The sequence below is a fragment of the Aedes aegypti genome, chromosome 3 (assembly GCF_002204515.2).
Source record: "Aedes aegypti strain LVP_AGWG chromosome 3, AaegL5.0 Primary Assembly, whole genome shotgun sequence".
Taxonomy (NCBI): domain Eukaryota; kingdom Metazoa; phylum Arthropoda; class Insecta; order Diptera; family Culicidae; genus Aedes; species Aedes aegypti.
In genome coordinates this window covers 29375061-29392228 of record NC_035109.1, presented here as the reverse complement: position 1 = coordinate 29392228, position 17168 = coordinate 29375061, and the positions used below count along the sequence as shown (strand labels likewise).

The 17168-nt window shown below is 38.2% G+C and overlaps 1 protein-coding gene across 2 annotated transcripts in view; it reads right to left on the bottom strand.

Annotated features, from left to right (window-relative positions):
• Window positions 1–5028: 5028 nt before the first annotated feature.
• LOC5570780 (cdc42 homolog) overlaps window positions 5029–17168 on the bottom strand; it is a 56617-nt gene continuing 44477 nt past the window's right edge. For both annotated transcript variants that reach the window (XM_001659321.2, XM_021853156.1), the window contains exon 5: window positions 5029–7102. In XM_001659321.2, coding sequence (XP_001659371.1) covers window positions 7013–7102 — 90 coding nt within the window. In that variant the 3' untranslated portion in view covers window positions 5029–7012. The remainder of the gene's footprint in view (window positions 7103–17168) is intronic.

Here is a 17168-nt window from a genome sequence, read left to right as displayed (position 1 = left end):
CCAACTAACTCGGTCCATGGCTGCTAACCTCCAATTCCTCGACCGCCCCACACTTCCAAGATCCTGCTCCACTTGGTCAAACCACCTAGCTCGTTGCGCTCCCCTTCGTCTTGTACCGGCCGGATTTGAGGTGAACACCATTTTTGCGGGATTGTTGTCTGGCATTCTCACAACGTGTCCCGCCCATCGTACCCTTCCAGCTTTGGCGTCCTTCTGGATACTGGGTTCACCGTAGAGTTGCGCAAGCTCGTGGTTCATTCTTCTCCTCCATACGCCGTTCACACATACTCCGCCGAAGATCGTCCTAAGCACACGTCGTTCAAAAACTCCTAGCGCTTGCAGGTCCTCTTTGAGCATTGTCCACGTCTCATGCCCGTAGAGGACTACCGGTCTTATTAGCGTCTTGTACATGGTTCACTTAGTACGGAAGTGAAGTTTACCAGACCGCAAGGTCTTGTGGAGTCCATAGTAAGCACGACTTCCGGCAATGATACGTCTTCGAATTTCTCTGCTGCAGTTGTTATCCGACGTTATCAATGATCCGAGGTAGACAAATTCGTCCACCACCTCGAACTCATCCCCGTCGATCGTCACGCGTCTGCCTATGCGAGCTCTATTGCGCTCGGTTCCTCCAGCCAGCAGATATTTCGTCTTCGACGTATTTACCTTCAATCCAACCCGATCTGCTTCACGTTTCAGCCTGGTATACTGTTCAGCAACCACCTGGAACGTTCTTCCGACAATGTCCACGTCGTCAGCGAAACAAATGAACTGGCTGGATTTATTGAAGATCGTGCCCCGCATGTTGAAGCCCGCCCGTTTCATAACACCTTCTAGCGCAATATTGAACAGGAGGCAGGAAAGACCATCGCCTTGTCGAAGTCCTTTGCGTGTTTCAAACGGGTCCGATAAAGCACCCGATATCTTCACACAGCACTATACACTATCCATCGTTGCTTTGATCAGTCTAGTCAGTTTCCCGGGAAAACCGTTCTCGTCCATAATCTTCCATAGCTCTTCGCGGTCGATGGTATCATAGGCCGCTTTGAAATCGATGAATAGGTGGTGCGTAGGGTCTTGATATTCGCGACACTTTTGGAGGATCTGCCGCAACATAAAGATTTGGTCTGTCGTCCGTCCACAAATCCGGCTTGATAACTTCCAACAAATCTGCTTGCCAGTGGCGATAGACGGCGGAAGATGATCTGGGAAAGCACTTTATAGGCTGCATTAAGAATGGTGATCGCTCGATAGTTCTCACATTCTAACTTGTCACCCTTTTTGTATATTGGGTTTATTATTCCCTCCTTCCTCTCCTCTGGTAGCTGTTCTGTATCCCAGATCCTGGGATATCAATCGGTGCAGACAAGTGGCCAACCTGTACGGGCCCATTTTAATAAGTTCCGATCCAATACCATCCTTTCCAGCTGCTTTGTTGTTCTTGAGCTGTTTGATAGCATCCTTAACTTCACCTATTGTGGGAGTTGGCACGTCTTCCTCATCCGCCGTACTGATGAAGCCATTCCATTGCTGTCTTGATCTTCCTCCTCTGCGCCGTTTAGGTGTTCATCGTAGTGCTACTTCCACCTTTCAATCACCTCACGTTCGTCCGTCAAGATACCTCCATCCTTATCCCGGCACAAAGCCTTTGCGGGATGCATTTAGTTTTTTGTAGAACTTACGTGTTTCTTGAGAACGATACAGATGCTCCATCTCTTCGCACTCCAACTCTTCCAGGCGGCGCTTTTTATCCCGGAATAGATGGGTTTGCTGTCTTCGCTTCTGTTTGTATCGTTCCACGTTTTGACGGGTGCCTTGCTGCAGCATCATCGCCCGCGCTGCATTCTTCTCGTCCAAAACCGTCTGACACTCCTCGTCGAACCAACCGTTCCGTCGATTTGCTTCCACGAACCCAATGGCACCTTTTGCTGCGTTGTTTATGGCTGCTTTGAGACTACTCCAGCAGTCCTCAAGAGGGGCTTCGATGAGCTCTCCCTCTTCCGGCAACGCTGCTTCAAGGCTTTGCGCGTAATCAGTTGCGACTTCGGGTAGCTTGAGTCGTTCCAGATTGTACCGTGGCGGGCGTCGGTACCGAATGTTGTTCACAACGGAGAGTCGTTGGCGCACTTTAACCGTCACTAGGTAGTGGTCCTAATCGATGTTTGCGCCGCGATAAGTTCTGACGTCTATAATGTCCGAGAAGTGTCTTCCATCAACCAAAACGTGGTCGATTTGCGATTCAGTTTGTTGGGGTGTTCTCCAGGTGTACCGATACGGGAGGCTGTGCTGGAAGTAGGTACTACGTATGGCCATGTTTTTGGAGGCGGCGAAATCAATCAGCCTAAGGCCGTTTTCGTTCGTAAGCTGGTGAGCACTGAACTTCCCTATAATCGGTCTAAATTCCTCCTCCTGGCCAACCTGAGCGTTGAGATCTCCGATAACGATTTTGACATCATGGCTTGGGCAGCCGTCGTATTCACGTTCCAGCTACGCGTAGAAAGCGTCCTTATCGTCATCGTCACTTGCTAGGTGAGGGCTGTGCACGTTGATTATGCTGATATTGAAGAAACGGCCTTTGATCCTCAACTTGCACATTCTGTTGTCGATTGGCCACCACCCAATCACGCGCCTTTGCATTTCGCCCATCACGATAAAAGCTGTGCCCAGCTCATGTCTGTTGCCGCAGCTCTGGTAGATGGTATAGCTATCCCTATACGTATGCGATGGTACATGGTACACCCTTTCCAGCAAACCTCCTGCAGTGCTACGATGTCGAACTTGCGGACCCTCAATAATTCGGAAAGAATGCGGGTACTTCCCAAGAAATTGAGAGACTTACAGTTCCATGGTCCGAGTTTCCAATCGTTAGTCCGTTTTCGATGCCTGGGTCTATGCCGATTGTTCCGGTCCGAATTTACATTGTATGCTTCCTGTACTGATGATTTTTACGGCTGGCTTGTAAGGCCTGCACCAACCCCCTGTCTCGCCGGAGGATCATCGTGCACAGCACTGTTTAGAGTCCCACGTTGGCACTAGGACGATGATCAGCCGCTCCTGACATGGAGAACAGACGTTGTTTTGAGCCGCCCCTAACATGGAGAACAGACGCTCTGATAAGCTACACCCTCAGAAGAGAGGAGCCCCCCTTCCCTGTCAGCATACGACCAAGGTCCCACCAGGGTTGGTTACCCGATCTTCCCTACGGTTACTCGTACCCCAGGCGGCACCACGGGGAGGCAGGGATAGGAGTTACTGGACAAGAGGCTAAGGACCACGAATGGGATCTATTTTATACCTGCAGGTACGCGAAGTACCAATGGTACGCATTGTCCAGTCATTTACCACCCAAGATGATTCAGCCTATATTAAATAAAAATTAATTAATTTTTATTTATATGCCCCAGTTTTATATACACAAGGTCTAAAAATTTGCCACCAAAACAACTCAACGTTAATTTATTTTGACCCACGGTACCCGACGGTTGTATTCTATAAGGATTTCATACAGTTCCTTTTAGAAATCGCTAAGATAGATCCCACCAGCAATTCATCCAGGAATTTGTTGATTCTGGTTGAAAATTATTTCTTATTCTTATTACGACTAGATTTTACCAAATCTTTCAACATAAGGATAGTGTTCAATAATTGACGATTTATTCTTTAAAACTTTAAGGAAATAAAAACCGCGAGCATTTCTAGAGGGAAAAAGTAATTTTTGATGACACTTCAGTAAAAATGCCTGATGAACTCCTGCAAGGATCTCAGAAAAAAATCCTAAGCTCTTGAGGAAATCTTGGAGGACTCCTTAGTGCAGGAATTGTTCCAGGAAGTCCATTAAGAATTCTTCCAAGATTTCTTCAATGAATAAATCTAAAGATTCTTGAATAAGATCCTTCTTATTTTTTTAGAGGAGTTACTTCGAAAGTTCATTCAAGGTTTCACACTAGCAATTTATCAAAGATAACAACATGCTGGATTTTTTTAATGAATTCCTTGAAAAACCCTGAAGAAATTTACAAATGAAAGATTGCAGGAATTATTGAAACATTACTGTATTATTGCTAGTGTGAAACCTTGAATGAACTTTCGAAGTAACTCCTCTAAAAATAAGAAGGAACTTCTTCAAGAATCTCTAGTTTAATTCATTGAAGAATTCTTGGAAGATTTCTTAATGGACTTCCTGGAAAAATTCCTGGACGATTTTAAGAAGCAGTTCGAAAAAAAAATGATAATTTCTTATAGAGATTCCTATGAAAATGGATAGAAAGATATCTGACAATTTTTTCCTAGGTTTCCTGGAAAAAATACCTCATCGAATTTATTCTAAAAGTCTGGAATAATCTTTTGTGGATTTTCTCGGAAGAACTTCTATAGGAATTTTCGGAAAATCACCTACATTATAAATTGGAGAAATCTGTGAAATAATAACTGGAAGAAATTTTGGGAATCCCTGTGAAAAATTTTAAAGTAATCCCTAAAAACAGATATTTCTGAAGGGAGCCCCAGAAGATTTGCTAAAAGTATTTAAGATGAAAGAGCTATAGAAACAGCTACAAGAATTCCTGAAGAGCCTGTGGAATAGTCGCATTAGAATCTCTGAAGGTTTCTTTGGAACCATTTTTCACCAGCATTCATTTACAATTAAAAGAAAAAAATAAGTGACTTTAGATACAACCTCAGTGAAAAAAATTCAAATAGCAACCAAATCTCTAAAAAGAGACCTGTTATCAGCCCAATATGCGAACTTAAAAAAATGTAACTGAAAGGGAATAAACACCATAGTTTTCAAAGGGATTTTCTTTCACAAAATCGCACAACGCCAACACCGGGTTTGGCATGAAGTTAATGATTTTTATTTATTTGTAAAATAAAATATATACGAAATATATATTAGAATTACTTTTTTTTCTTGCTCCGCTTTCGCGATCCCGCAAAATCTCCGCACTCCGTCGTAATACACTGCGTCGACATTTTTTGTGTCTTTCCCGCGCGCTATTGTTTTGTGTTTTGCCATTGTTGGTTTCTTCGACACTTTTTTTATGCATTATTTTTCGCTTTTCTTTTTCATCTGGAGGGGAGTGCCTTACAAAAACTAAGAAAACCTAAACTGTTTCGCTTTAGTTGTGTTATTACTTCTTTTTTCCAAAATCTCTCGCTTCTATTCCGTCTTTCTGTTTTGTGTGTGTCAGTTGTGGGGAATCATTAGACTTCAAAGAAGGATGCACTTCGATTTAATTGTTGTAGGCTTTACTCCTAAGGAAAAAAGGAAACATTTAAGCCACTCGTGCAAAAATGTTAGCTCTCTTACTCAGAGTCACTAATTGTATTTTTTTTTTATTAAATATAAATCTCTTCCTATTAACTCGTCCTCCCGCAGTTCTCTTACTAGTTTTAATGCTTAGCGCCCTTCGGACTCCTCTCTCAAATTGGGGAGGGGAAAATTGCCGAAGGAAGCCATTGTGGAAAGAATTTAACTCCATATTATAATTGTGAGGCAGACAACTTCTTTTCTTCCAGTTGAAATCGTGTATAATCATCAATAGAACTAGAACAAAGTGTAAATGAACAAACGTAAAAGGGGTGGTGGAAAATGCGAATGGACTCTTACGAAACGATAGAGCGTTGGAAAATGCAAATGGAAAACGTTCTGTCGAATCACATGGAACAAAACTAACAAAAATAAGAATGTGGAAAAAAAACAAGAATTTTGAGTTTTATAATCCTACGATGCACCGGGATTTTTTTCTTTACCTACCACTCCTTGAATACTTCAGACCTAACCTCCTAACCCATAGCTGCTGGAGAAAGGATTATTTCCAAATGCATATCAGAAAATTTGTCCATCTGACCCATATTTAACCTTTTTCCAACCTCAATAACGCCTATTCCACTTCAGATCACATTTTAGTTCGCCTTGATCGAATATGGGTTGTTCTGGTAACTCTGGCGATGGCATTTACCTTGTTCCAGAGTTGCCAGAATTTCTTAATATTTGTCCGAGGAAACTAAAATGCAACACAAATGTGAAATACATTCAGGGAAAACTTTTAAGTTTAGAAGGTCTATTCTGACGAAAAAGATCCTCTACTAAGCCGAGCAAACAGACGCAATTGCATGAGGGGGTTTTCTACAACTGCAGTGGTGGTGTGAGTGAAATGATTATCCATCACAAAAAAGAGGATTGTATGATTGTGTGGGGGATTGAATCGAAACGCACTTACCAGGTGATTGAAAATGCAAGATGCATGTTAAACTCCACGGGGAAAATTCGTGGAACAACAATAGGTTCTCATTGGTTTACCAAAAAAAAAAACCTTCACTGTTAATTGTTTTGTGTTTTCTATCGTTTTCTTTTTGTGAATGGGGTATATATTTGTTTTGTTCATTATTCTTGTTTGTAGTTTTGTAAAAAAGCTGTATAAATTTTTAATGTTCATAATTGTTTGTTTTTTTTTGTTGTATAATAGTATTTTAGCGTTTCCTGCCATTCTTACTAACGATCCATCAGTGTTTTTTACTTCTTTTATCATTTTGTCTTTCTGAGGATAATCAATTCTTCTTACGTCAAGAAAGGTCTGCTTTCTCTTCTGTTTTTTCTTCTTCTCAAACAAACTATCTTCTTTTGTTAGTTGCTATTATAAGATATATGCAAATGTAGGAAATATTTTTTTTTTTCAATACAATTGTTTTCCCACCTAATCTAACCGGTACTGTTTCTCTACTCCCATCCCATCGCTACTTGTATGTTGTTTGTTGCTTTTTTCCTTCCTTACCTTTTAATAATAGGTTCCAACCAACGTATATTAATGTGTGTGTGTGTCATTATAATGTGTTTCCTCAAGTCTCATACAAAAAAACGAAAACGAAAAAAAAAGGAAGCTTGTATGGATGAATACGTTACGTGTGTTTGCATGTATGTGTGTATGTGTGAATGTGTGTCGTCTAAAGGAAGGTTATACGTGTGGTTGTGGTGGCGGTGGCAAACAAAAATACACGATTGTACGCAGGGGGTTTACAGAAACTTGCACTTTCGCTTTTTGGTTGGCTCTGGGGGTTCCAGCGCGGCCAGGATCGCCTCGTCGAACACGTTCTTGAGCCCTTTCTGTGAATGGATGAAGAGAAAAAAAGAAATTGAGTAAGTGACCAAGATCACGAGTAACGTCATGAATTATTATATGATTTGTTTCGTCACACATGCTTCTTGTTGGCATTTAGAGCATTCAGAGAAAATAGGTTTTTGACCACTGAACTTTATGAGGCTAACGAAAGCATATACCAAAAAGTTTGGGGGGACGCCATTTGGCATAAAGCCGTTTGGCATTACAGTCGTTTGGCATAATCATTGAAAACTGAGTTGCTATGTTTTTGGCATTACCATTGCTAACATTCTTTCACACGGGAAAAAATTCTGTGGTAAAAATTACTACAGTGGGATTCCGTTTTTGGCATGCTCCATTTTTGGCACCCCCCGATTTTGGCAACAAAAAGGATCCGTTTTTGGCAACATTTTTGAATGCCATAAAAAATTATAATTTTTTGTAAATATTATCGTGTCTGTTGCTTTATTTATCTGAATGGCTGGTAAAATACGCTCTGATTACATTCTAGAGCTCTATTTTCGTCGATATCATTAACCACTAAGAGCTCCCGTACGTGCTAATTTACTTCAGAATGGTCATTGGTAATGCATTCGCAGCGTTTCATGAGGCCATTAATCTCCACCAGCATCTCAACTAGAGATTAATATCTTAGGCATTCATACTGAGTGACCAGCCCACTTAAGTCTGCCAGTTGGTGATACACTAAAAAACACTTCTCTTCCGATTTGGAACAGCTTGTTTGAACAAAACACAAGCACATAAGGGCAACAAAAAGTCTATGACTCACACTTTAAATTTTGTCTCACCTTTTTAGCTCACTGTTCTTATTATTATGGAGTTACAAACATTACGTATGAAGAACAAACCGCAGAAATAGTTGAAAATACAGGAAAATGTCGTGCTCATAATTTTTGAGGAATTTCATTAAATAAATTGCGTTATTCTAGTGAATTGCTGAAGTGTCAACATAAAATCCATAAAAAAGTATATATTTTACTATATTGTATATTATTTTTTAAGAATTCCAATGTTCCATTCAATACCGACACCAAAACGAATGCAAACACAGTCCAAACTAAACTTTATTCTCAAAAATATCATTGAAGCGTGCGATAAAAACGATTGAGAGTATTTTGATTGTGGTTTTAATGTGTATATTAATCTTTCTGCGAGCTTCTTTCCCTACTTGTTGGAGATTCTTTAAGACGTTACCCAAGTAACCACTAGCCCGCTAATTCGCCTTTTTAGTCTTAATGGGCTATTATACGCAAAGCTGGTAGCGAGTCACTTTTTAGTGACTTGGTCACTTTTTTTAAGCCGTTCACTTCAAAGTCTCTTTTTTTGAAGCCATTTCAACTAAAGTCACTTTTTTCGTCAAAAAGTCACTTTTTTCAACTATTTTGAGCTAAATTTTCGAGAGAAAATTATGAATCGACCTTTTTTCAATTTAGGTTAAGTTTTAAGTTAGGTCATCATCAGAACAACTTCATGTCAGTATCAAAATATTTTTACATGATTTTCTTGTGAAAAAAGTTAATATTTAATAGAGTTCCACGTAATTTGTAACAGTATAATAGTAAGTTATTATTAGTATGATGTAAGTTCATTGTTGTGAAACTAAAGGTTTCAATGTTTAGTATTTCTTTTGAATATCTCCTCTGCATTCTCATTTAGTAGGAATGATTATATCTGGTGGTGGATAATTAGATGTTTATCTTCGAACTATTATCGGCAACCAAATTCCAAACGCCAAATACACAGTATTTTTCTATCAAAACACACCAATGAAAACATTCAGATGATTCTTCGTTCTGTTAGCTACCCGCTGACGAGATTTCCGAGACGGATCAAACAATTTCGCCAGAGATGTCATCAATTCAAATGAACACACCTCAAAATGCGACTGATTTGGAGCTGCCGAACAGATTCGCCTGCAGCTCTTATGGAAAAGTTGCCGAAGTGAATGAGGCTGCCGACAATATAAACACTGACAAGAGTTGTTCGCAGCGTTGTGAAAACGTTTCCAGAAAGATTTTATCAAGTCTGTCGGTGTTAGAGGATTGAGCAGCAGGCCGAATAGACCTGGGCTAGAGTATACTTCCTTTTTTCTTATGCATGTAGTTAAGCATTTATTCAGTAATGTATATTATCAATTGTTTATAGGAATAAATTTTGAAAAAATCTCATTCGAAGCTTTTCGAGAATGTTTTCAAAACATATTTATGAGTTAAGAAGAATTGTAATACAGAAATGCTTCAGAGAATTTTTCGTATTCATAGAATCGCTTATGAAATCATAAAACCATGCAAGATTCAAAGAAATGTGGGGAGTCAGATCCTCTGCTCATTTTTGATTCACTTTCTCAGGAATAAAATAAACCACTTACACACTCAGTGACAAGAATATTCGCAGTCTTCAAGTATTTTTGTTGCATAGTTTATGACAATTCGACCCAATGCCAAGTGAATAATGAAATTATCCAAGTAATTATGATTGAAATATTAGAAGCTAAATGCTAATAACTAATTTAACAGCATAACCCAGAAGAACATCCTATTAAGCCTCTCGTCTATATGCTAAATGTACCTTCGGCCAAATGTATCTCCCAACAAACTTACTGATGGAAAATTTCAATTTCACTTAGGCTTCAGTCAACCATTTGTTCTTTCTTGGTTTCAAGTAGTATTTCAATCATATTCATGGTCAATGGTCACATATTACATTTTCCGTATTCTTGAAGTGGTTACATAATGACATTATTTGGTAGAAGCGTTAACCCTTTCTTTCCCACATGTTTGTTCGACAATTTAGCAGTCAAAATGGCGTTTCTAAAAGAAGTGCTCAAACAGAAGCTGTTGCAAATAGGCTAAATTATTCAAAATCATTATAGAATGTTTTGAATGGAAATCAAAAGTTAGTTGATTGTTTTTCAATAGTTGGACCATTGTGTCACTTATTTCGATGTTAGATAAGAAAAATGAGCGTATAAGTTCATTCCAATCATTATTGATCTAATCGTACTAATTCGATATATTCAATTTTCTTCAAAAATATTTGGATCACCTGTGCTACCATGGGAAAGAGAGGGTTAAAGTAGAACCTAATAAAGCTAATTAGAAAGAATCCTTCTGTGAATAATACATTACATCGAACTTCATCTATACGTTTATATTTTTTCTCGTATCCGTGAACAGCAGACGTGAACTCGTCAACAAGCAATGATACATCGTGAACTAGATCATGTTTATGTGAACGCGTTGCCTAGTTCATGGTGTATTTTTGACAGTTCACGTTTTCCTGAACTTTTTTTTTGAGCGTGTTGACAAAATCTTAAATTCTTATCGACTTGAAGTTATGGAAAAGCCTTGAGACCTATACAATTTGCAATGAATTCAATTTTAGGATTTTTAGCATAATTTTTAGGATGTCATTCCAAGTAAAATCCAAGTAAAAGTAAAATTCCAAATTTGGTACTAAACTAGACCTACTACCTGCAGTAGATCATATTGGATATTCCCTTCGTCATTGTAAAACAGTGTAATAATAGTAATGTAATAATAGTCACTTTTTCGAGTATTGAAAGTCACTATTTGGTCACTTATTTCTCAAATCTGGTCACTAAAATAACTTTTTTGGGCATCACTTTTTGCTACTAGCCCTGATTATACGGCTAATATAGAGCATGTTAACTTTGTAATAGCACTATATTAGCACGGAGGGCGAATTAAAGTGCTATCTGGTTACTTGGGTAGATTAGTTAAGAGATGTGTTTTATACAAGATTTTTAATCAAGGATACGGGTCTCAATATAATTAAATTGTTCCTTGCGAGCTGGGACTATGAATTTCCTAACTGAACCCTGGAGAAACCTTAGGGAGGACTTCTCAGAAATTTTAACGGATTCTTGAGAATGTCTGCAGATTCCTAGCGAACACTGAGGGTTTCTTGCGGGATCCTGAGAATATATAATTGGTTATTGAGGATTAAGTCCGAAATTTTGTGATTCCTCATAAGCTCTTAAGTTTTCTATGGCATCCTGGTAATTCCTAGCTGGATAATGTGGATTTGTAGTGGTATTTTGAATATTTCTGGCAAAATCTTGTAGATTTTGGAAAGGTTTCCAGAGAAATTTGAGGAGTGCTAGTGGTAGCCTAAGAATAATGAATTTTTGAAAATTGTCATTGAAGACTTGAGAATTTTCGGAAATATCGCAGCAATATTCCTAACAAAATGCTTCAGAGCCCTAGCGTTTTCTTGTAGATTACTTTTTTTGATTAGTTGTTTATGTTTACCCATTTGATTGCAGTCAATCATTAATTATGGAATGCTTTACATTATCAGAAACATAAATTAAAGGAGGGTATTCTAAACTTACCGAATATTGTAAAATTTTACGCTAAAGCCTTAAAGTTAAACTGATTTTCAATATTCATTAAATGAAAAAAAAACTCATGCCGTTTTGCAATACCCAGCGCATTTGTTTTGTAAATACGTCTTTGAATGAAAACAGTATTAATTTTTTTTCATATTTTTACACAGTTTTAGGAAAATGCTCAGTTCTTATATAAAGGTCACTTTTGCGATTATTGATTTTACATGGTCAACTCATACAAATAGTATACATAAAGCTTCTGAAAATCCTTAAAGACATTGAGGCGTAAAAAGTAAGTATGTAGAACGTTTGTCACAATTAACATCACGGCGCTATAGATTCATAGCTTCGAAGTGAACCGTTCTGAAGTCTTGATGCCATATGGTTCCACAAGGATGATGTAATAACATTCTAATGATGTTTTCAAAAGCAATAGTTGAAAAATAAAATTTAAAATAAGGGTTCCAATTTTGGCACGGTTCCGTTTTTGGCAACTGAAAATTTCGACTTTGTTGCCAAAAACGGAATCCCACTGTATTTTAGCTGACAATGCCCATTCTTGAAACTACCATGGAATTTCAGACCAATTTACTACGTTTACGGTACATCCCACCACACTACTGGTACATTTGACATAAATAATTTACAACAATCTGATTCATTTTACAGACATGGTAAAATCAAGCGCATTTCTGGTAATTGTAATTGTAATTGCTCAATCCACACCCTGGCAGACAATTGTCCGCCAATCTAGACACGGGCTGGGTGAGGACCTACCAAGCCTCCCCCGTTAACATGTCCTATACCGTTTAGCACACCGGGTTCTTCCACAAGCAGGCGCCGGAATTAAAGCGGTCCCACGAGTTTCAGATACATTAAATAGATATAGTCTCTCTGGCACTAAACCGAATAGCGCCCTCCACCTCATCACCAGCACTGCCCATCCCGCACGCCAAACAAAATGCCGGAAGTGGCGTGCCGTGTAGCACATCAGATGTTCTACAGAGCACACCACCTCCGACACCATGCTCAACGTACAGCAAAGACAGCGCTAATAAAAGCGGAAGGCGCACCACTCGGTTCAGTGCCAGAGGGACTATAAGTATAACGAAGAAGAAATGAAAAGATAGTAGAGTTGGTTCGGTTGTTTGATTGCTGAAACGAAAAAAACAGAAACAAAGTGTTAACATTAAAACGGGGTTTTATAATTGATAAATGTATCGATAGTTTCTCATCTGTTACGTTTCCTTATCGTAGCGCTGTCGATTTTTTCCATCTCCAGGGTGTTCATCTCCGCTCGAGCAATGAGGACCATGATGAAATGAGAATATAAAAATGTGAGCATTAGTGTTGATCTACTAATAGATTAATTTAAACTGCTTTTCATGTGCTTTCAAGTCCCTAAGTAACTTGTGAACTCCTACTCAATTATGTTTTGTTGGCCTACACGTTTTATTTAGACACAATTTTTATTTAGAAAACTATTTGGATCCGAGATTTTAGGTGCAGATTGAGTATGTTTAATAAAACAAGCATCCTGTTTTCCTGTTGATGATTCTGTTATTTATACCAGCTGTATACAAGAATTTATTAATGTAATATATGGATATTGAATAAGTTTCAACGCGCGATTATAATACTTCAGTTTTCGTGCTGTTGTATTGGTGTATGTAGTGGGAAACCAATCAGTTTGGTGATTCTAACGGTAACAAATAGCACGACGAAAGGAAAGTTGATAATCTATCATCATTATGATTTCAGTCCTAATTTCATAATCCGTTTAATAAATTCCGCGTATGCTTCGGCAATTTTAACAATTTATACATATGTATTCGAAGAAAACAGACTACGAGCATTTATTACCTTGCAACACATTCCTAAGTGATCAGATATTTATCATTTTCTACAGCCTAATTTAATAATACCTACATTGGGTTGTAACAAAAAATTGATCTTGGGATGTTGATTTGCCTCCTAATCATAGTTTCGACAATAGTCACATGCTTACTATCCCTTATGGCAGTGTTGTTGATTCTATTGTCTATCGCTCATCAGTTTCGCGCTACCCGGCAGGGACTTGGTCCTGTGTACCCAATACTCTGCTGTGTCTTAACTTCACGCAATACATTCTGTAGATGTGTGATACAGTTTGCGGAATATTATGATTTATTACTTCATTCAGATGGAAAATTCTGTTATGGTACCATATTCACATATCAGATAACTCCCACCTGGAACGATGTAATACATCGGAGACATGTAGATTCAGATGTATGTATACGATCTATGCCTAGTTCGGCTCTGATCGACAGGCAATCAGTGTATTCAGTTTTTCAACTAGCTTGAAGCGATGAACGTATCAAGACAAGCTCTCCACTATATCTGCTAGCAATCACCGGTCGTCGATAGACATTTCGGTTCTTTTCTGCTAAAGAAAGATCCAATTGTATGCCAAAGACTATGGCTCATGCTTTTCGATACAGCTGGAAAAACAAGAACTACACCCAGCACCAAATAGTACGTAACTATGAGGCGGACCGGAAGGTTTGATGAGCAATCCCCACCATGGTAAAATCAAGCGCATTTCTGGTCTGCTGAAAATTGCCGGTGCGAGCTCTTAGGTTAACCCCCTAAAATGGTAGTTTTTACCGCACAATTTTTTTTTCGTGTATGTGATTTTCCCTGCTTTTGGTCATAGGCTGTTCTTTCTCATTACGTTTTTAACCTAGTGGTTTGCATTGTAACTACCAACATTTTCATCAACGATTTTCCCTTCTTTTGATCACCAGATCTTCTTTTAAGTAGCACTATCTAATCTTTCGGTCGTCGCGCGAATTTTCATGCTCACTTGCGCCGCCTGGTGGCAAAATATCCTATTTCTTGGCTCAAATAATGATAGCCCTTGAGCTACTGAACTACTTTGCCGAAGACGCTATCTTTCTAAGTGGTCAGGCTCCTGAGATATCTGCAAACAAAAGTTTTTCGCTCACTAGCACCGCCTAGTGGCAAAATTTTGAATCAACTAGCTCGATTAATGATAGTCCTTAACTTACTAAACAACTTTGCCAAAGACGCCATCCTTCTAAATGGTCGCGATCCTGAAATATCTGCAAAACAAAAGTAAAATTTCCATTCCCACAAGTGCCGCCTAGCGGTCAAATTCCGTATTGAATAAGGTACCTTCAGATAGCGCTTCACCTACAGAACAACTTAACTAAAGACTCCAAGTTTCTAAATTATCTGGATTTTGAGATATACCGATTTTAAACTGTGGTTTACTCAAACCGTATTGTTATCGTACTATTATGCGACTTTCATGTACATTTGTTGTTTTACCGCATTATTAAGGGCTGTACTGTAAACAAAAACTGTCGAGTGTTGTTCTTAAGAAGATTCTTGAGGAATACATTTTGGTTTGGCGTCGATAGATATCTTTGTTGCAAAATGATAGCATATAAATCACAACTGTTGTACAAAGTACAACAGCGCGACAGCCCGAAGGTTAAATTTCTTTTCTTTTGTGCTAAATGACTTTATGCCAAACGGGGTAGCCCCAAAAAGTTCAGTTGTGCAAATTACGGTGGTAGCCATAAGTCCAACTTTTGGAGTTGCCCTTCACTCAAACAAATTGTTGAGGCTCATACTAAGAAAATAAATCCGTCATCGCTTGATTAACAATCATACAAAACAACTGGTAAATTTGAATCATGCTATTCAACAAGGCAATCTACTCCCTACGACAATGTAATGTATATTCATTCAATGGTAAAAAGAACAAACAGTTGTTACTGAAACCCCACTTCAAGAGATATCCTAACTTTTTTGTATATTTTGATGGTCGCCTGGATGGAGCATGTGGTGGAGTTGCTATCATCATTCATTGGCGTATTATTCAAGTAGTATTCAGTATAAGTAGTATAGTACCTATTCAAGAACCTTGAAAGGCGTGTAAAAATATCTATGATTTGCTCCAGACTCCACATTGAAATTTTCAAACCTTTCTATACCAAGATTTTGATCGACTATTTCTTTACGAAAAAAGCGATTTTATAAAATGTGTTCAAAAAACAATGTTGTAAATGGGCTATTCGGCTATATGATTTTTCGAAATCAGTTTAATTTTTTATTTAGTTGTTTAAGTAAATTAACTGTTTATCAATAGTTTTACTATTGAAATAATTAGTTGACTGTTAGATTGATCTAATGGGTATGAAATCATATTCCAGTAGGGGAAAGTGGGGCAGTTTGACCACCTTAAGGAAAAGTCAATAAACCCCTAACTGTTGTTGCATAGTATTCTTCTGATTCGGTTTGTCTCGAGTTCGTCGAAGATCAATGGAGCCATGGAGCTACCATGGTAAAGAAAAAGTTAAGAAAGTCCTCAGTCTCTAGGAACTTGTCAAATGATTTTCCATGATTTTTTGTTCAAAACTTCAACAAGTATCCAGTAATTACTCCACAGATAGCTCTTGCGGCTTTTAAAAATATCTCAGAAAGAAATATTCCGAAAGAATCGGGAATTTGTTAAAATATTATATTTTCAGGGCTGGTAGAGGTCAGACAGAAAAATAATAATGACTTGGGCTTCGTAGCCGTGCGGTTAGTGTTACCAAGGCATTTAGTCGCATCGTGCTAAGGAGTGTGGGTTCGATTCCCGCCTTAGACCGAAAAACTTTTCAAAAGAAATGTTTTCCGACTCGTCACTGGGCATTGCATAGGACAAATAGAGCCCACTGAAAGCATTAACGTGTCGGTTGCATATATCAAAAGTGTGACCAAAAAGTGACTTCAAAACTTCAAGTTACGAGATGAACATTAGCGTGATATATGTTACTATTTTATATTTCAAAAGCGAAATATATCAAATAGGTGCATGAACTCAGGAAAACAAACTTATGATAGATTTTTTAACGAAATTCCTGATCATGAGGAACTTATTGGCAAAAATTCATTAAAGACTTTAAAGAAGAAATACAAACTAAACGAATTACTTGAAACATTCTGAACAAATCTGTGGAATAAATCGAAAAAAAAGTTAGTTGTAGACAAAGTCAAGGTTCCTTGAAGGTAGGTTCACCATTCTAAGCATTCAGTGGATGCGAGGTGAAGGGCAGCTGCAGGGAAGGTGGGAGTGACAGTTGGCGAGTATGTTTGCATGTATCGTTTCTTTGGGATTGTTTAACACAGAAAACAAATCCTAGGTACCGGTGAAGTGAAAATTTTCTTCTACATTCCTGAGTGGAATTTGTGTTTCCCTTTGTGTTTGAAATGATGTAATCAGCGATTTTGAACTTGGAATCTTGAATACAAGCCTGTTTGAAGAACTTAATCCAATAATTAGTGATTTAAATCAACCCAATCATTCGGGCAAAATATGTGAGAAGCTATGTTTCACTATGGACACCCTCCATTCAAAATCAGTTTTCCAATTCCCGGATTTTTCCCGGGTGTCCAAGAAATTAAAAAACAGATAGCAAAAAAATCCTGCGTATTGATATTTTTGTTTTTCTTTTTTTTTATACGATGTGGACAACTATGGAGGACATGATCTAATTTATTTATGAATTGATTTTAATGCAATTCAAAAAAAAACGGTTTACATTTCAAAAGTGTTATGGACAAAAAGATTTAAAATATTTCTGCACATCTTCGTCGATCCTCTCTTCCGCTAATAACTTTGCTTAAATAAATCTGCA